This window comes from Felis catus, chromosome B3, assembly GCF_018350175.1.
Source record: "Felis catus isolate Fca126 chromosome B3, F.catus_Fca126_mat1.0, whole genome shotgun sequence".
NCBI classification, from domain to species: Eukaryota; Metazoa; Chordata; class Mammalia; order Carnivora; family Felidae; genus Felis; species Felis catus.
In genome coordinates, this window is record NC_058373.1 from 37616939 (window position 1) to 37638105 (window position 21167).

The 21167-nt window shown below is 41.5% G+C and overlaps 1 protein-coding gene across 7 annotated transcripts in view; it reads right to left on the reverse strand.

The window, feature by feature from the left end:
* MAP2K5 (mitogen-activated protein kinase kinase 5) overlaps nucleotides 1–21167 on the reverse strand; it is a 277702-nt gene that overhangs the window by 96067 nt on the left and 160468 nt on the right. For all 7 annotated transcript variants that reach the window (XM_019832175.3, XM_019832177.3, XM_019832174.3 and 4 more), the window contains exon 16: nucleotides 12011–12082. In XM_019832175.3, coding sequence (XP_019687734.1) covers nucleotides 12011–12082 — 72 coding nt within the window. The remainder of the gene's footprint in view (nucleotides 1–12010; nucleotides 12083–21167) is intronic.

Genomic DNA, 21167 nt, shown 5'->3' on the forward strand with positions numbered 1-21167 from the left:
TTGGCATCAGAAGTCCTCAATTCCAGTCCTCTTCTGCATAAGGCTGACTGTGTGCTGTTACGGACGGCATGCTCCCTCCTTCCTCTCGGCCCCAGGGTTCTTCACTGGTCAGAGGAGGGATCTGATTTAACAAGTTCTATAGACACTCTTCTAGTTAAAAAAAATTCTCACCTCTAAGTGTAAGGTAAGGTATGTAAAAGAATTGTCTAAATAAATGCTATAAAAAATGTTAAAGTTACTATTAGCCAATTCAGAACCAAAGTATGTGATATGGTCTGCAGGATCTTCAAGAGGATTTTTTTTTTTTAAGTTTATTTATTTATATTGAGAGAGACAGAGAGCGCGAGCAGGGGCAGGGAGAGAGGGAGAATCCCAAGCAGACTCCATTCAATCAGTGCACAGAGCCCGACATGGGGCCTTGAACTCACAAAACCATGAAATCATGACCTGAGCTAAAATCCAGAGTCATATGCTTAACCCACTGAGCCACCCAGGCGCCCCTTGAAGAGGATTTTTTTTTTTTTAACTGAGTTGAATCCTCAGCAGCTTTTTTTTTTTTAAAGTTTATTTATTTTTGAGACAGAGAGAGACAGAGCATGAACAGGGGAGGGGCAGAGAGAGAGGGAGACACAGAATCGGAAGCAGGCTCCAGGCTCTGAGCCATCAGCCCAGAGCCCGACGCGGGGCTTGAACTCACGGACCGCGAGATCGTGACATGAGCTGAAGCTGGACGTTTAACTGACTGAGCCACCCAGGCGCCCCTCAAGAGGATTTTTAAAGCTAATTCCAGGTCACTGGATTTGAGTATTGACAGAATTCTAGGATCAGTGGTTCTAACCACTGGACATCTCAAGCGAGTGGCAGTGGTTCCCCCAAATTATCAAAGAATTTAGAGTTGACAGATGTCACTAGAAGGTTGGCCCCTTATCTTTTAGCTCTCAAGTCAAAAGTAACCCCACACCACTCAGTTACTCGTACCGTAGAATGCTGTTTGTTTCTGTCTAATGACTTGCTATTGTCAAGCATCTTCTTTAAAACGTAGGTTCCATGAAAGCAGGGATTTTATCAGTTTCATTCGTAGCAATGTTCCCAATGACTACCACAGTGCCTGTCACACGTTAGACACTCACTAAAAAAATTTCGGAGTGACTAATGAATGATTGCATCTTATCTAACCTTATCCCAGCTTCTTCCACAAAGCATTTCTTCTCAACAAACAAACAAACAAAAACAACCTGAGACATGTGGTCATTCAGTCACTATGGAAATGCCGGCATTTTTATCCCTAAAGGGGATTCCACTGTGGAGTAGGAAGGATGTAGGGATATCTATCCATTAGAACTTTCTTCTTTATATTGAATAGAAAATGATGGGATTTTTTTTTTCCAGTTTTGTTTGTTTGCTTGTTAACTTCAGAAAGTTTGGCCTGCCAGTCATTGAGTGGCAGTATCTCTTCTCTATGACAATCCTTCAAACATCTGAATATGGGTTGTCAAATGCTTGCTTTGTCTTCCCTTTCTTTCTTTATTCTTCACATGAAGACTTTGTGGATTTAATGTTTTCTTAAAAGTCCAAATTGTGGGCGGTTTTGTGCATACAAACGCCCACAATTTGGACATGTGCTATTGGAAACACTTTAAAATCAGTCTGAAATCCATCAAAATAATAAAATGCTTAGCTGCGACTGCCAGCACCTGTTCCATCTTGTTTTGTCAATCTCATGGTTGTTCAGATGGCTCTGAGCACAAAGCAAGCCCAACAATGCCTCTTTCAGTGGGAGACACTCACTTTGTCTGCCAGTTGCACATTCACTACGATCACTGACAACCTTGGAAAATGCACATTTAGGCATGGTAATCTGAGACAGCTGGATCCCTTCACAAACCTTGCAAAGGACTGAACTAGTCAATCCATCATCTCCCAAAGGTCATTTTAACAGCTCCTTTTTGCAATGGGTTACACAAAGTTTTAGATTAAAAAATGACAAGGGAAAAAAAATTAAAACAAAGTTAAAACAGAATTGCAGAAAGTGGAGTAAGAGCAGGGGAATGAGTGAGAGAAACCGTTACATGCTCTTTTTCTCAACATTCTTGAATGGAAGGGAAGGAGGCCCATGACAAGGACTCCCCACCGCACTCCTGCCCACTTTCCTATACAACCTTCCAATCATACACTGAAATTTCCTTGGTGTTTGGACCCTTCACTTTGATCCCTTTGGCTTCTCATGATTTTCAGCAGAAGCTTCTGATCAACAGGTAAGATGTTTCACTAGATGGAGCAGCAGACCAAACATACAATAAGATTCAACTTTCACTCATGTTCTTGATGATAATTATAAAAACGGTGAGGAGAAAATATCCGTACTTAAGTGGAGCACACTGAATGCCAAGTTTTATGGTCTCAAGGAGCTGACAGCAGCTGCTCATGGGGTACCGAGCGCTATCCGTCACCTCTCAGACCAAGTTCATAATCACCAAGGGCTAGAAAAGCAAACAAAGCCGCAGCTGTAGACCACTAGAGACAGCTGTGTCTCTGGGTGTTTTTATGTAGGGGTGGGAGTTGGGGGTAGGGATAGGTTCTTCTGTATATTTAGGGGCAAGAACCAAGTCTAGATAATGCTCCATAATTCTTGTCACTTGGCAAAAACACCCAATATATAGTTGAGATTGCTATTTCAAACAGAAGCCTACTCTCACAGTAACTTTATGGGGTTGTTATTATTAAATGAAAGTGTTTATAAGGGAGTCTAGAAAATTCAGAGCACCTGCTTTCAAAAAATGTGTTTACTATGATTGTTTATCGTCTGCCTCCCTCATTGTGTTGGAGGTTCAACAAGCAAAGGGAACATGCCTATTTAGTGTATCCTCAGCACTTAGTAAAGTGTTTGGAACATAAAAGATGCTCAGTAAATATTTGAGGAATGAATGAATTTTAAAGTTATCTTCACTTTACAGATAAGAGAGTGACACTTGGAGTGGCACACGACTTGGCCAAAATCACACTGATTGTAAGGGGTGGTGCCAACATATCTGGTTAATCCAAAGTCGGAACATTTTAAGACTTCAAGAATTAGGATGACAGCCCTTGAATCTGAAAGTCTTATCACAGAAAGAAAATTGCCCACTTTTCATCAAATTTCTCCAGAGGCTCTGTCAAGGGTACTGGGCTGGGTGATCCATGCTTTTTTCAATACTTTTATTTTCATTTCACACACCTTTATGTGCTTGCTTGTAAATGCTGATTACACTTCGTTTTCTTGGTATCTTATGAGTCTTATCTAGCACCCATTAAAAATATACATATAAAGGCAAAAAATTTTTTAATGAGATGTGTTCACAGGTTTTAACATTTCCGTAAGACAAGGTGGTTCCATCCAACTATATTTACTTTTTATGCTAAAATTTCCTTGGGAAAAATTCTATCGTAGATGTCTACAGAAAATTCAAAAATGTTACCATTCCTCAGTAAAAAGTCCCTTCCTCTAGGCAAAAGCATTGATAGATGTCCTTTAGAAAAAAATTTAGGTTTTGTTTTTTGTTTTTGTTTTTTGCTATAGGTATAATAAAAAGGAAGGCAATCTCAAACAACATGTAAATATTTCTCTCATGCTATAAAATTAAAATGAAAACATGTGCTTTGGTGCTTTCTTCTCCTCTATTTCCTCTATTCTTTCTTCCTGAAACTTGTTTTTTACGTTAGACTTCCTGACCTAGTTCTCTAATTTTCAATATCTGTTTGTTGTCATTGTTCTCAGAAAGTTCCTTTGTTACAGCAGCCTGTTCTTGTTTCCTGAATGTAACATTTTCTCTTTTCCCTCTGACAATACTAGAGGAATTTTTCTTCACCTCACAGTTTCCAAGGCCCTCCAAGTTGTTTTCCAGTTATTTTAGGTCTCTGCCTTAAAGGCCTTCCTCACATGTCTTGCCAAGAGTAAGGCACTGAAAATCTGGCTGGAAACAACTGTGCTCATTGCTGGAGCTTGCAGAATGATGTAAAGTGACATAACATGAACCCCCAATGTCTGGATCTTTAAGATTTCTTGGTCTGATTTCCTTCAAGAAAGTCTCTTCTGCCTGAAAGGGGAAGACACTTTGGCTGCTGGTGTCCTAGGAACAGGCTGGGAGGTCTCAACATTTACCATTCACTTAATGCCTCTGTACTTCAGTAGCGGGATGCACTCTTCTACAGTGCTAGGTGTTACTTATTTTACTCTTTCCAAAAAAGACTTCTACCTAGTCTTGTGTTGAGGGTGGGGAGTGGTGACTGTCCACACATGCTGAGTTAGGGGAAGAATCTGTGGGTCAAATGGCTTAAGTGCTTCTCAAACAGACTTTAAAATCATCCTCTTCTCTCTGGTCCCACTTTCATGCCTGGTTCCAGATAACTGGTACCACCAATTCTTGGGCCTTTGGGGTGTTCCACAGGAATCAGAATCTTTATCACTTTCTTTTTTTAAAAAAAATTTTTAATGTTATTTATTTTGGGGAGGGAGAGAGAGAGAGAGAGAGAGAGAGAGAGAGAGCGAGCGCGCACAAATGGGTGAGGGGCAGAGAGGCAGAGAAGTAGACACAGGATCCAAAGCGGGCTTCAGGTTCCGAACTGTCAGCACAGAGGCCGATGCAGGGCTCAAACCCACAAACTGTGAGATCATGACCTGAGCCGAAGCTGGACGCTCAACTGACTGAGCCACCCAGGCGCCCCTGTCACTTTCTTTACAGCTAGCTAAGGATTTCAGCATTCTCTGCTGAAATGCTCCTGAATGCTCTGCAGGTTGTTTGCCACTGTTCATCTGCTTTCCACATCCCGAAGTTGGTTGCTATAGTCTCCTTCCCTTTTTGTCTTCATGTAGTATGCCTTTTTAAAAAATTCCTTTATGGTTATTTTTAGTGGAGTTTGAGGTGCAAGGGGAAGCTACGGCAAGTGTTCCATGCTTTAATCAAATCAGTAGCTTTTTTGAACAGAAATATAAACATTTCAAGAAGTCATTCCTTTTAAAAAGAGGAGATAATGGCTTAATGTTCTCATTGTGACCTTTGTCCAGGAGCTCTGAAGTAAAGCTTCCATCTAAAGATGAAGAAGCTGAGGCCCAGAGATTAAATGGCTTATCCAAGGATCTACAGTTTAGACTGCTAGAGGTGAAATCTGATCTAGGTCTATACTCCAGCAAACAGAAAACCGTTCTCCACGTGCAAAACATTTGTGATCTCTTCAGCCAACATTTATGTGTGCTTATGTTAAAGGCTCCATCCAACTTCTGCTTCAGAGCTGTAACAAAAGTATGAAAAAACCGAGCCAAAAGATTTCCTGAGCACCCACTGAGGGGCAGTGGAATTGCGCTAGGGAGTGTAGGTGGTGTTGAGAGTATCAGATTTGACTCCTATCATAAGGAAGTCTGACATGCCTAGAAATTATTATGGTACAAAGTGGAAAAGGCAGATGACACGAGGGAGATGAAGATGAAGGTCAGAAGAAGATGCTACTTTTAGTCGGAGAGATCAGAGCAGGTGTCACGAAGGATGGGTATCTGGCCTGTATCTTGGGGAGATGAAGGAAAATGATACGCCACATAGAGTGAAGGGCAGAGTGTTCCACGGATTTGCTTTTAACCTGGAACGGTGATTCTAAAACTCACAAGAAAAACTCTCTTGGCCAAAACAACAGAACTCATAAAAATCTTCAGAAGATGGCGTTACTGTGATGACAATGACCTCGTGTGGCTCCCTGAATATGTTCTTCGCCTTTCCAGAAACGTTTCTCTAAGTCATGGACCTTGCTTCCATCATTTAACACATCATTCAAACCACTTCAATAAAACAGGGATCACGCTGAAGAGGGGTCTCAGAGGACTAGATGACACTCCAATTAACCAAGCACATCGAGCCAGATTGTTCTATGCCTCAGACTCAAGAGACTGGCGGAGAGAAGAGGCAAACAAAGGCAGAAAAAAGCGAGGACCCAAGTGAAAAGAGCAAAATGCATGTGTTAAAGATGGGCTTTCAGTCTGACTCCTGCAGAAAAGCCTGTCAGAAGATTATTCACCACCAACCTTAATAAGGTTTATAATAACCCGCCGGCTAGAATCACAAACCAGAACATGTACTTGTAGAGCATACTCAGTGAGAAAAAGGGCAGTATAGGACTGGCCCGGTGCTTTTAAAATGTGTATGCGTTATTCTGGGTACTGCAAAATCAAGGCTGGAAGAAGGTGTGTGTTGACTCATATTTTGACCCAAGAAGGGCCAACTTAAAAATACAGCTTTTGCAAACATGTTGTGATTTAAATGACACAACAATATGAGTGGAATGAGTAATTAGCGAAAAAAAATAGAGGGGCTTCTCTTCTTGAGCCAGTCTGTGGGAAGAGAGATAGGTACTGAGCTGCCTGTGAAATTAAGACATTGTGCCCCAGGGCACCTGGGTGGCTGAGTCGGTTGAGCGACCGACTTCGGCTCAGGTCATGATCTCACGGTTCATGAGTTCGAGCCTCATGTTGGGCTCTGTGCTGACAGCTCAGAGCCTGGAGCCTGTTTCAGATTCTGTGTCTTCCTCTCTCTCTGCCCCTCCCCCGCTCGTGCTCTGTCTCTCTCTCTCTCTCTCTCTCTCAAAAATAAATAAAAATATATATTAAAAAATTGGCTCTTATTATGTACCAATTGTCATTTTAAAGTTTAGCTCTGAAGTTTGAATGGCAACTACTAGGGTGAAGAGTCCTAAAAATCACCACCTAGTTGACTGGATCAGTGTGAGCTTTCTAGAAGAGTCAAACAAATATGCTGGGGAGCAGGATTAATCCTCCTAGTTTGTTCTAGCTCAGGAATTTTATGCCTTTGTTGGTGGCATAAAATTCTTTTTTTTTTTTGTTCTTTTTCTTTTTATTCATACTTTTTTTATTCTTCTTACTTTTATTCTTACTTCTTTTTTTCTTTTTTTTTTTCTTTTGCATTTTCACACTGATTTCTGTCATGAAGGTTCAAGGAAGAAGTGCAATTCTACATGGATTCTTTCTCCCACGACAAAGTCAGCCCATACAAACCCCTCATATGGCAGTGACCTTTATTTGGCTTCATAACTAATCCACATGAGGAGAACTACAACACATTCAGAGATCTGAGTTGAGAACCATAAGCAAAACACAGAGAAAGGGGCCAAATTCTTCTCATCTAGTGACACTGCCATGCTCCAGTGAAGCTGAATAATCTCCTTTTTTCCCCTCTTAAGGGTAATCTCCATGTTTATGTTGCTTCTGCCAACTCCAAATACTACATACAGCTGACAGAATCCTGGAAGAGACCCATTTTATCCCACAGGGATACTGAACTGAGAGGAGATGGGGCAGTTCTGTCCCTGGATAAAAGATAGTCTGATATTAAAGATTCTTTGCTTAAGGCACAAATGTACCTGTCTGTGACTTTTTTAATGGCACATTTTAGTGGCATGTAGCATCATCTTTTATGAACAAGTGTGCGAGAGGCCTTGTTATGACCCCCATGGGGAGTATGACAGCACATTAACAAGGGAAGGGCAGCATGGAGACGGCAAGCAAAGGTGAGCCTCGCTATTTTAGGAGTTTAAAACGATGAAGGCGCCTTCTGATTCCTGCCTCACCAAACCTCAGGGAGGGGTTGGGACTTTATGGAGTCTGGGGGAGGGGTGTACTAGTAGAGGTAGAAGGGATAGAAAACTCTAGTTTCCACGTAGTCTCTATTTGATTCTTGTGTGATTTCAGAACAATTCCCTTGCTCAGTTTCCTGTATTTTGATCCCATGTTTCTTTACCACCAGTACTCTAGGGGAATAAAATGACTCAAAACACTTTGAGGAAGGTGTCCACACTAGGTAGTAGAACAGCTTAGATGAGACCTTGCATGTTCTGACACTAAACCTCTCCTGAGGGGCTCACAGAGATCCACCTTAGGATGTGCGGGGCCATGGGGAGAGGCTCTTCCCTCTTTTCCTTCTTTCTCCCAGGGGCAAACTCTCTTCGAGACCAATTTGGTTGGTTAAGCATCTTATTAAGCATCTGACTTTGGCCCAGGTCATTATCTCACGGTTTGTGAGTTCGAGCCCCGCATCAGGCTCTGTGCTGACAGCTAAGAGCCTGGAGCCTGCTTTGGATTCTGTGTCTCCCTCTCTCTCTGCCCCTTCCCCGTTCATTCATTTTCTCTCTCTCTCTCTCTCTCTCTCTCTCTCTCTCTCTCTCTCTCTCTCTCTCTCTCTCAAAAATAAATAAACATTAAAGAAAAAAAAAAAAGACCAATCCAGCTCAACTGTAACTCCTTTGGAGAAACCCCGTCTCTCCCCCAGGCTTGGGGCTCAGAGTATCTTGGAAGCACCTTTACTGAAGGTGCTAGCACACTGTTTTGTTTTGTTTCGGGCTTTAGTGGTTGGTCTTCTCTATCAGAAGTTTTGTGTGACCCAGTCTCTATGGCCTGGCACATGATAAGTGCTTAGATAGTCAGTATTGAATGAATGGAAGTTTTTACTCTTCACAGCACACCCCTAGAAAGGAAGTCTTGTTTTTAAAAGTGAGGATAAACAGAAGAGAAGCAATTCTTTGAAGATGGTGACTCTAATTTGTTATTCAGAATTTTAAAATGCATGGAGATTCACACTTCTCTCTATGACTTTAAACAGGATTTGCCACATTTATCCCAAGCAGACTGTGGGTGAAAATAAAGAATCTTTACTTCATGCTTTACTTCAAGTGCTTCTTGTGGACTAACCTCCACATCTTTTCAGGTAATAGTCTCATCACATCTGCCCTTAAGGAAAAAAAGAAGCTTGGGGTTCTCTTCATCACTGAATAATTCACAATTTCTCATCTACGGGCTCAAAACCTCTGACTCCCCTTCCCTATCACTTAGTTTGTGTTACCTTGTACCCCAGATGAATTTGGTATAAGACACACACCAGGGGCCTTACTCTACTCTCTAGAGACTTACTGGTCTATCACTTGTGGTCAGTCACATGCTGTCACTTGCTTGTCTGGGAGGTTGTGAGCTCCTAGAAGGGCTACAATTACATAGTTCCCTCTGAAAGTATTTGGTTAAGCATCAAACACAAAGAGGTGTTCAACAACCTCTCTCGATGATCATAATCCCACTGCACTTGACATCCTGTACCTACATTACCTCCTCCTTCTGATTTAACATCTGGCTCTTCACCAACCATTTGAAAACACTGGGAGCATTAGGACGCCTAACCCTTCCTGTCCTCCGCTCCTCCCCACTTTGAGCCAACATATTCCTTCTGGCATTCAGGTGTCCCACACTCAATGTGACAATTTGTTACACAATCCCTATACCTTAATCCTCCTCAATCTTATAAATTCAATGAGTCTGTTTCCTTCAGTCATCTGGAGACCATTCAACAGTCTACCTCCAGGATAAATGAACATGATTGACAAAACACCAAATACAACAATGGCAAATTCCCTCCTTATACTATAAAGACCCTCTTTTTAAATCTTTGCATCCCTAGCACCTAGCAGAATATTGGCAGAGATATGTTTCAATATGCAACATAAATATGTTCTATGTATTGGGCATCTATCTATCAATCTATCTGCCTACCTACCTATCTTATCTCCGTGTTTCCATGCATGTCCCTCTACGGTCCGTGCTCCACAGAACACCCAATAATCTTTTGAAAATATAATTCAGTCATTTACCCTCAGAGGAAAATCTAAAGTTCTTACCATGGTCTACAAGGCAATATATGATCTAACCCTTGGCTACATCTCTGAATGCATTTTTTCCCATTTTTCCCCTTGATAACTCCACTACAGTCACCTTGGTCCCTCTGCTTCCCTTGAACATGCCAAACACACTCCAGCTTAGTGCCCCTGTATTTGCTGTTGCCTGGTGGCTCCCTCCATTTACATCATCCAAGTCTCTGCTCAAAGGTACTTTATCAGAAAGGCTTGCTCCACTTTATTTTTCTCCATAGGACTTGCCACCACCTGACAATTTATATAGTTCATTATCCTGTTTTCTGTCCTCCTCATGCTGTACTCCATGAGAGTCAAGACTAGAGTGTCCTTTCATTACCATATCCCCATTGCCTATCTAACAGGCATAGCAAGAGCTCAATATATAAATGAAAAAATGAATGTGGAAGGAAAGAACAGCGAATATACGTGTTCTAAATCTTAAATCTATTAGCTATGTTCTCTCATAGTACTATGTGTCTCTGCACGCTATATCATGCTCGGGTGTATCACCATCCAAGTCACTCAGCTCTAGAGTTGATGCAGAAAGTTAAAGAAAGACAACAGACCACTTAGAGTCATAGAATGTTAGTCCGGAAAGGGGCTGCGAGAGCATTATTTTACAGATGAAGAGACAGAAGCCTGGGGAGGGATAGCGGCTTGCACAGGACACCTAGAAACCAGCAGCAAAGGTGAAACTGCTCTCTCTTTCATTCCCAATCTAGGTTCTTATCTGCACACCACGTACTTCTCCAGTGTTCTACACTCTATCTGGTTGTTTGTTAAACGCATTTGATGGCAATGGTTTAAACATGCAAAGGCATGGGGCGCCTGAGTAGCTCAGTTGGTTAAGTGTCCAACTTCAGCTCAGTCTCACGGTCCGTGAGTTCCAGCCCCTTGTCAGGCTCTGTGCTGACAGCTCAGAGCCTGGAGCCTGCTTCAGATTCTCTGTCTCTCTCTCTCTCTCTCTCTGCCTCTCCCCCCGACACATTCTATCTCTCTCAAAAATAAATAAACTTTAAAAAAAAAAATTTAAACACGCAAAGGGAATTCATATTAACAGTAAGGCCTGAGCTCCACAAATCAAAAGTACAAGTTTCTCTCAAAACAAGTTAACTGAACAAGCCCTTCAGGCTTCTGCTGGGAAACTCAGTTCTGGGCTTCTGTCTGCCATTATTGCTAACTGCTCAGCTGATGCATACATACTGTATTTCCTCTTAGATTCTCTTTTGTGAAGAAGCAGAAGAATATAGTTTAACAAACACCGATTATTTTTCTTTTCTTTCTATAGTGCAGGTGAATTGAGTCTAAAGATACTTCTTTATAAATTCAACTGCATTCATGTATTACAAAAATCATAGAAAAAAGTATGTATTTGACCCCAAAAAAGGTGATAAAAATGTGACTGCAACTCTATCCATGATCTTATTTAAGGATAGTCCTTTCTACTTTTTAAAAAAAAATCCTCCTTCCTCTGAATCAATGTAGGTGAGAAACAATTCTTGAAGTACTGGAGAGGATCCAGATTCTATCCTAGTGCAATTCACATTGAGCCAGATGTCTTTCTAATAGAAATTGTACATATTTCCTTATAAATCAATTGTCATTATAAGAAACCTTAGCGCAGAGTTCTTGTGGGGTTACGTGTAGCACACTAAGATAAAGTCCATTCTAAATACAGCTATAGAGAGTAAAGACATTAAAATTGTGCTAAATACATACCTCTCTCCTCCCCCAGATTGTATCATGCCCCATCCCCCAACATGTGAAATGACTATATTGGAGCAATGTGACTTTTTTTCTTTCTAAACAAACATATAGAATTTATACATCCAAATGAGTAGGACTGCACTCTTTAAAGTAATCACCATTGGAAGTTACATATGCATTCCAACAAGGGTACCATTACCGAGAATTCTGGAATCTTTTATTATAATGCAGGCTCTAGTGTGCATAAGGATCACCAGGGAACATGTTAATACAGATTCTTAAAGATTTGGATTTAATTAGTCTTAGATAGGAGTCTGGGAACCTGTATTTTTAAGAAGCTCTCCAGGTAAGTTTTGTACAGGTGATGTGTGAGAAACAGCACCTCCGAATAATCCATTCACAAGCCATTCAAGGATATCAAAATGAGGACTTTAGAGTTAAACTCTATGTGTACATACACATAACTAATAGAAATTGTACACATTTCTGTGTACACAGAAGTTTATTTTTAGTTTTTTCAAAATCTTCATTCTTCTTGATAGAAAATATTAGGACAGTTACACACAGAAGCATCTATTTGCAAACAACATACCTCCATGAAAGAGATTCCTAAACTCCAGACATCAGAATGGATTCCATACTGCTCCCCGGAAATTCTTTCAGGCTGTAAGATAACAGAAGGGAGCTTGTGAGTTGATGGAAGCTAGTCTAGGTTTGAAACACTAATATGGGTTTGGCTAAGGCAGGGTGCCATCAACATTTCATGACACTTTATGAAGAGCAAAACAATCTCATGTTGTATATGTGTGTATATATGTATATGCATACTAGATAGGTAACATATAGAAATTACATAGGTAATACAGAATCTCACTGAATCCTCACAAAGTCCCTGTGAAGAAAACTTTATTACCTCTATTTTAGAGATGAAGAAAATTAAGGCTCATATTGGTGAAATCATTTAGGCAAAGTCCTCAGCTAGTAAATGAGCTGAGATCTGAACCCAGGGTCCTCTCCCTCCAAATTCAGTGGTCTCAGCTGTGAAGTGAAAAACTACATAATATTATATAATGTTATCACTTATTTGCACTTTGAGAGATGGGTCTGTATCACTAGGGATATTTTTATTTTTATTTTTTTAACTTCTTACTTGGAAATAATTTCAAACTTACAAGAAAGTTGAAACACTACGACTAATAAAAAAAATCCATATTTCCTTTTACCCAGATTCACCTACTGTTCAGCAATTTCATTCCAATTACCTGGGTTTCTTTTGATATGAACCAAGGAACAGTTTGAAAGGTCCATTTGGGACAACTCGTCCTCCATTTAAGACGTGTAGCAAATACCTGGTCCAGAAAGCCACTACATGTACTCTTTATACTTCAAAAGGAGTAGTTTCATAGTGAAGTGGGTGCTGCCTGGTCTTCTATCCTTTTAGGATCTAGCATTCAGTAAGGTACTTCACAGAAATCTTTTGAATGAACACAGGAACACACAAACAGAAGTCTCATGGAGGTAGAATGGTCAGTCAAGGTCACAGAGCTGGTCGTGGCAGGGCTAGGATCATAACCCACACCTCTCGGCCCTCAGGGCACCGTTCTGTTGTTTGTACCATCCCCGGGGGTCTTGATGGTCACCAATGGCATCAGCCTTCAGGAGCTTTCATGGGAGCCCTGAAGAGTACCTGGGGCCACACTCAGCCTGGTCCACTGCAGATGGAGGAGGAGAGCACCCACCAGCCATCAGCAGGGGATACACCAGGGGGGTAAAAGATGTGAGCAAGGTGCTTTCAGGTGAGTTGGCACAGTCCTACATCTCAAGGAGTTGGCTTAGCTGGGACCCAGAACTTCGCGACCTACTTTCTACTCATACCCATCAGGCTACCTCAATATACTTAACTGCCTTCTCCTGGGACCACTTGCCATAAAATTACATAAAGCCCTATCCTGAGGTAGCAGGTGGATTGTCTTATTTCCCTTCTTTTATTTATTTCTTTAATCTGTAAAACCCCTTTCCTACCAAGAACCATTCTTCCCAAGGGCCACGTGTCATGTGACCATTTCTCCCAGCTGATAATAGACGCACGCGGTCATCCCAATCCCCCAGTACTTTAACTTTCACATTCAAATCCCCCACACCATCATTTCTGAAGTTCCTTGTTCAGACATGAATGAATCCATTATCCAGTTCCAGCTAGTTCAATAGGGACTAGGATGAAAGCAGCCAGTTAGTTACAGGAATTACCATCACTATCATCCTCATCATCATCAACACTACCGCATGCATTTATTGAAGAATTTCCATATGCCTGGCATTGTGTGCTAATGCATGTCTCATTTCGGACTCATAAGGACCCATATTAGATTGGTACCATTATCATCCTCTTTTAACAGATGAGGAGAAGGAGGTACAGAGACGTTTAGTTTGCACTCACTACATACGGACAGTAATAGCTATCATTTGATGACCAGCTAGTATATTGCAGACACTGGGCTACTTTGCATTCTCTACGTTTTTTAACAATCTTGCAAAGATTATTACTGCCCTCATTTCACAGATGTAAAAACTGAGGCGTAGTAAAATTAAGTGGCTTGCTGAAGTCTAGAGCTGTGGACCAACATCAGGCGTATTGTTTAGGAACACAGCCAGGATTCAAACCCTGGTATGCCTGACTGCAAAATCAGGGTTCTTTCTACTGTGTCACACTGCCCCCAGAACCAGGAGTCAGAAGAGCCACACGCTAATCTTGATCTGATGAATATTTCTCAAAATATGGTCTTCAGACTAGCCATCAGAGAAGTGACTGCCTGAGGTGCATATTATAGATGAACCTCCTGAATCCGAATCTCTGGAAGTGGTTCAGGGGATCTACCTTCTAAAACATAATTTCTCTGGATGATTCTTTGGTGTATACTTAGCTTCAGTCACTAAACATTTCCATGTTCCCTGCAGAGGCAATGACCCATCTTCCTCTTCTCTGCTTCATGAACATTTCTTTTATAGACCCCTGTCATGGGCCACCTTTCTTTGGTGACACATTCCCGTACTTCTCAGGAAGAATTACAAATTCTTGCCTCTGTCCTTCATGAAAATGTTGTTTGTATTTTTAATATTAATTGATTGCACAGTGTTATAATCATCCGATTACTAGCCTGTTTCTCCCAAGAGGCCAAGAGAGTGTCTTATTCATCTCATACCTAGTACCACGGCTGCCACGTAGCCAGTGTGTGGTCAAGGTACGCTGCCTTGAAGGAATGTAATACATCTTTAGTGCACATTTGGTTTTGAGCATGTGCCAATTATTAAGTCCCCAGAAGTGTTCTACTAATATAACTTCCCCAATATTACTGCTATTCATGCCCATGAAGAAACATCCAGCAAACATGAAAATCCTAAAATCCTCTAGAACTCTTTATTTTATATAAAAAAAAAACACCTTTTTAATGTTTATTTATTTTTGAGACAGAGAGAGAGAGAGTGTGAGTGGGGGAGGAGCAGAGAGAGACACACACACAAGCTGAAGCAGGCTCCAGGCTCTGAGTTTTCAGCACAGAGTTTGACGTGGGGCTTGAACTCAGGAGCCGTGAGATCATGACCCGAGTCAAAGTTGGACGCTCAATCCACTGAGCCACTCAGCCGCCCCTAGAACTCTTAAAGAAATAACCAAATGTTGCCTTCCTGTCTGTGTCTTCTCTCCTTACTTTCTCCTTTTCTTCATCCCCCTAGCTGACAGTTATCAAAATATAGCACTTCATTCAGCGTACAGAATAAGCAAACAAAAGTCGCGCCCACATACAAAATATTTTGACAGGACCAACGATAAGATTAAATACATTCATAACATTTGCCCACTTAACTTTTTTTTTTAAGCTTATTTTTATTTATTTGAGAGAGAGACAGAGAGCATGTGGGGGAGGGCGGAGAGGAAGACAGAATCCCAAGCAGGCTCCACACTGCCAGCAGAGAGCCAGACACAGAAACTCACAAACCGTGAGATCGTGACCTGAGCAGAAACCAAGAGCCAGATGCTTAACCGACTGAGCCACCCAGGTGCCCCTGCCCATTGCACCTTCAAAACAAATGCAAACAGGAAGCTGAAAATAAAGCATACAAAAAAATTAAATTAAAAAAGAAAAAGAGAGGAAGTGATAATGGTCACAGATATCAGGTGGCAAATAGGAGAGCTCCTTAAGGAGTTCTCGCAATAAGCTAACAAAGCAATATCACTGTTCTGGTGCTGTGCTCAAGCATGAATGCTTAGTGAGAGTCGGGAGCCAGCTCTACGGGTCCACCTGAAGAGCTGGTACAGTAGATACGGACTGGGAAATGCGCCCAGGCCCCTGAAACTGACACAGCAACAGCACAAGATAAGCCCCAATACATTTTGAATTTATGGAGCCAGGACTTGATGGCCTGAGGCTGCACAATTCAAATCTGTTCTTATACTTGAAGCCAAGGTGGTCTGCCCTGTTCTCTCCCCTCTAAAACAAAACGAAACCAACCACCAGGTACCACACTACTGACAGAAGATCTGTGATGGACATTTTGCAGTTAAAAATGGAAAGCTGGGTTACTTTCTGACATGGCAGCTGTCACCAGTGTGAAGAGCTAAATAATAGGAAAAACACGACTCCCTGTCTGAGGCACGTCTGTACTGAGGTTTAAGTGTAGGAGGAAAAGTCCTGGTCTATTCTTAACGAGAACAGTGGTGATGATATAAAAAGCAGCTTTTATACAGGATCTGAAAGGGCAGTGGCTCCAAGCTGTACTCTCCACTCCTGCCAGCCACCCTCTGTGACTTATTTACCCAGGACCCATATTTAGGTGACTCACTCTAGAACTATCTCTACACAATACCCCAGGACTTACTTGTCAAAATCAACAAGATATCAAGGTACATTCCTAATCTCTTCTGATAAAGAATTTCTGCTCAGGATTACACCACTCAGTAAATTAACAAAAGTATGCACAAATACTTTAGGTTAGTAAGCAATCGAAATACATATCACAAACAATAGGCATTTTTTAAATAATTTTTTTAACGTTTATTTAATTTTGAGAGAGAGAGACAGAGAGAGAGAGAGAGAGAGAGAGAGAGAGAGAGAGAGAGAGAGAGAGCGCGAGTGAGCATGAGCAGGGGAGGGACAGAGAGACAGAGATACAGAATCTGAATCAGGCTCCAGACACTGAGCTGTCAGCACAGAGCCTGATGCGTGGCTCAAACTCGTAAACCGCAAGATCGTGACCTGAGCCAAAGTCAGATGCTTAACCGACTGAGACACCCAGGTGCCCTGGGGGGGATTGTTTTTTAAGCTGGCAAGATCCCTGTGAATAGTACAGCCTATTGGTTACCCAAGAGTCTGGAGTGGGATGGTTCTAACTCAATCCTATCTTCCAGTTCATAAATTCTCTCTTCTGCTATATCCAATATACTAGCAAGTAGTGAGTTTTTAACTTTTAATCTAGAAGTTTTGAGATTTTATCCAATCTACCGTGTCACTTTTAAAACTTGTGATTTGAAGTCTGTATCTGTTGCTCCTGCTGGTTCTTTTTCATATTGCCTTGTTTCCTTGTGCACCTGGTTTTTTGTTCACTACTTGCTAGTTTTTGCTCTTGAAGAAATTTGAGAGATTCTCTGAGGCTTAAGGAAGATGTGCCCACCTTAAACCAAGTTCTTAGCATGAAGCTCCTTTTCCAACTCAAGTCATGAATACAAACAGTCAGACTGCAAATCTGTGTCAATTAGTCTAAGGCCACAACTCTCCCCCTTCTCCTTTTCCCCCGGCTTTTCTGCTTGGCTCTGAGAAGCCTTCTCTTCTCGGGGAGGAGGAGCAGCTCTGGCTCTGGTTTGCTCTTATACTGAGAGTGAGCCCTTCAGGCTTCCAAGATGATATGGAGAAGATCTCCATGGAGACCTTCTGCGTTAGGAGGACGCCCACATCATTGAGAGCGGTGGTACAGGCAGATGGCTATACCTACTTCGTCAGGAAGAATGAGCTTTGGTGTGCCAGATATTCCACTTTCCTCTCTGTTGCAGGAGTCCACCTAAAAATTGTTCTAGGAGATTCCCATTGTCTTTTTAGCTCTTCAAAGCATTTGCGATGGTTTTTAAAGTATTTTACCTAGCATTTTTCAACAGAAGAGTTGGTGCGAATAACCTAACATGCTGTCACTAGAAACTAGAAGCTGGTGTCCTAATTAAATCTTGACTCTCGCTACTTGGCTAACTCTGAGATCCTGGGCTAAAGTTTTTCCACCTTTGGTTACCTTATCTGTAAAATGAAGACAATGATAATATGTATGCTTCATGGGGTTGTGTGAAGATTAAATGAATCCATGCAACATACTGGATTCGATACCTGTCACATGGTGAATGTGACTTCTACAAGTTCCACCTCTGAACATGCCTGTAAATTGTTAGCAGTATTATTTTTTAATGACTTAGGACCTTAAGAAAGCTGCCCTTTTTCCTAGTTATCATTTTCTTACACCATACACTTTAGATTATAGAAGAACGAACTGAGATTGCACATGCAGGGCTAGTTCTTTGAGTTATTTTCTTTTCAATATCTGAGCAGCCTCGCTGACTGTATTTGAGTAATCTGGGGGCCTTCTATGCCTTATAATGCACGTAGGACACTTAACCTAAGAAGTTAAACACTCTGTTTGTAATCAGCGAAAAGTCGTCTTTGGAAGGCAGCTTTCATGAATGAATTCATTCGTTTCGCAGGGTGTGAAGGCCTGGATACAGAGAATGAGCAGAATAAACACTGCCCCTCTGGAGATCGCCGTCTAGATCGGGAGAGACCGACAAAATCTGGACAGAGTGAGGGGCACAGCAGTTAAAAGTACAGTCCCTGTGAGTACTTAGGTTTGAACCCTGGTTCTGCCACTCATTAAATGTATGAACTTGAGTAAGTTACTCAACTTCTCTATCCCTGTTTTTCACCTGTACAATGAGAATGATATTATTTACCTGATAGGGTTGTTGTAAGGATCTAAAGCATTAATATACGTAAGAGTTTAAAAGAGTGACTGGCACATGCAGCTAAATACTAGCTCTTATTATTTGTCATTACCACTGTATGAATATAAAGTAAGAAAAATGGATGTAAGGGTATCATACTAGCTCATCTCTAACTGTATATTCTCACAACTTATCATTTGTCCTCTACCGCACTTCCTGTCCCCAACTATGTCCCCTTACCTTCTATTTCTAATGTCTCAGCTCAACCCTCCACAGTGATCTCTTCTATAAGTACCCTTTCACATACTGCTTTACATCAAATTTGTACACTGTATGACTTCTTACTCTCTAAATGTATATTTGATACAACGTAAGTCTTTATTACATCACACATAATGTGGCCACATATAATGCCACACTTCTATTCTTGCCCACATCGTAGGAGGATTTGAGTGGTTCCACCACAACCTGGCTGATGGCATGAAAGTGCTCAGTAAATGCTGGTTGATTAACTCAAGGTACTCAGATACAGCTTTCGCTGGCATAGACCAGAGGCTGGCAAATTTTTCCTGTATGTGACCAGAGAGTAAATATTTCTCCCTCTGTGGGCCATATGGTCTCTGCTGCAACTGTCACAGGGACTCCACTCTGCCACTGCAGTGCTGAAGCAGCCACAGAAAACCCCAAGTAAAAGGTCGTGGCCATATCCCAATAAAACTTTTGTTTTTTAGCCAATTTGTCTTAGTTTGAAATACTTATGGATTCACAACTTGAAAAAATATATACAGGGAAGTTGTGCACACTCACCCAGGTTCCTCCAATAGTTTTATAGTACAGTATCATGGTGTATCAGGCAGGGATTAATACCCAGAACAGAATAACAAATGTTATTTCCATCTTTCCCCACTCCCAACCTCTAATCTCACACCAATTAGGTAAGTACGTGGTCAACGAGAGCCTCCTGAGTTATCAGGCTATCACTCTTTGCTTTCTAGGTATCTTATGCTTTTTACAGCTTGAACCATAAAGCTGATGACTAGAATTCACTCACCCAAGAAGCAAAGCAATTTTAGCTCTGCCAACCTTAGCTAACATTTCATAATTTTAATCCTCACATATTCAATTAATAGATGGATGCATCACACTCATCCATAAAGCAAGAGGAAAAAAGGTAATTTCTTTAATGTACACCTGGGAAAGACGACTGTAATCTAGATTTGTACATTCAAACATAACGCAATTTAATTATTAGAGCAATTTAAAGCTACTAAAAACATGACAGGTAGAAAACATGGTGCGTAGATGAGAAGTTGTTTCTTTTCTTTATTTTAGAAAGAGGGAGTGAGCGTGAGCAAGGGAGAAAAGCAAAGAGAGACAGAGAAGAGAGAATCATTAAAAAAATTTTTTTTTATGTTTATTCATTTTTGAAAGACAGAGAGAGACAGAGCACAAGCAGGGGTGGGGTGGTGAGAAAGGGGGACACAGAATCTAAAGCGGGCTCCAGGCTCTGAGCTGTCAGCACCAGGGCCCGGTGTGGGGCTTGAACTCATGAACCACGAGATCATGACCTGATCCGAAGTCGGATGCTCAACCGACTGAGCCACCCAGGCGCCCCGAGAAAACAGAATCGTAAGCAGGCTCCATGCTCAGTGTGGGGCCTGACAAAAGGCTCGATCCCACCACCGTGGGATCATGACCTGAGCTGAAACCAAGTCAGACACTCAACCGACTAAGCCACGCAGGTGCCCCAAAAAGTTGTTTCATTTATAATCTTATTCCTTAAAAAAAATTTTTTTTAACATTGATTCTTGAGAGACAGAGAACTGAGTAGGGGAAGAGCAGAGAGAAAGGGAGACAGAGACTCTGAAGTGGGCTCTGCAATGTCAGTGCAAAGCCTGACATGGGGCTTGAACCACAAACTGTGAGACCATGACCTGAGCCAAAGTTGGATGCTCAACCAACGGAGCCACCCAGGTGCCCCTATTCATTTTTTTTTTTTTTTTAACCACAGCATTCCATATTCTTTCAAAGACTGAAACTATGGGATCTGGTAGGGATTTATTAGTGGTTTGGGTTTTTTTTTTTAAGTTTATTTATTTTGAGAGAGAGCGAGCACGAGCAGGGGAGGGGCAGAGAGAGAAGGGGTGGGGAGAGAAATCCCAAGCAGGCTCTGCACTGTCAACAGAGTCTGATGTGGGACTCGAATCCACAAACCGCATGATCAGGACCTGAGCTGAAATCAAGAGTCGGACACTTAACTGACTGAGCCACCCAGGTGCCCCAGGATTTATTAATTGTAAAGGTGGCTCACCAATCTCAGCTAACCTGGTAGAGCCAAGAGGGTGATTATGTTTTATGAAAACAGATACGATGACTTCAGGGGTTAATTTTTTTTTTTTTCACATTACTTAGAAAAATGAGAAAGAATGAATTTTCTTTAAAAACCAGGCAGAACAAACATTAACTATTCTGGTATTTCAATATAAAAAAAGTGGTTTGCACTGTTCTGAGAAGAAGATTCAGAGTGACATCTTTTTATTATCAAGATAATATATGAACTGAGAGTAAGATCCAGGTTTCCATCCAACTAATGTGTTTAACGTCATATAAAGACCATGGGGTTGGGGCACCTGGGTGGCTCAGTCGGTTAAGCGTCCGACTTCAGCTCAGGTCATCATCTCAAGGCTCATGGATTCGAGCCCCGTCTCGGGCTCTGCACTGACAGCTTAGAGCCTGGAGCCTGCTTCAGATTCTGTGTCTTTCTCTCTCTCTCTGTTCC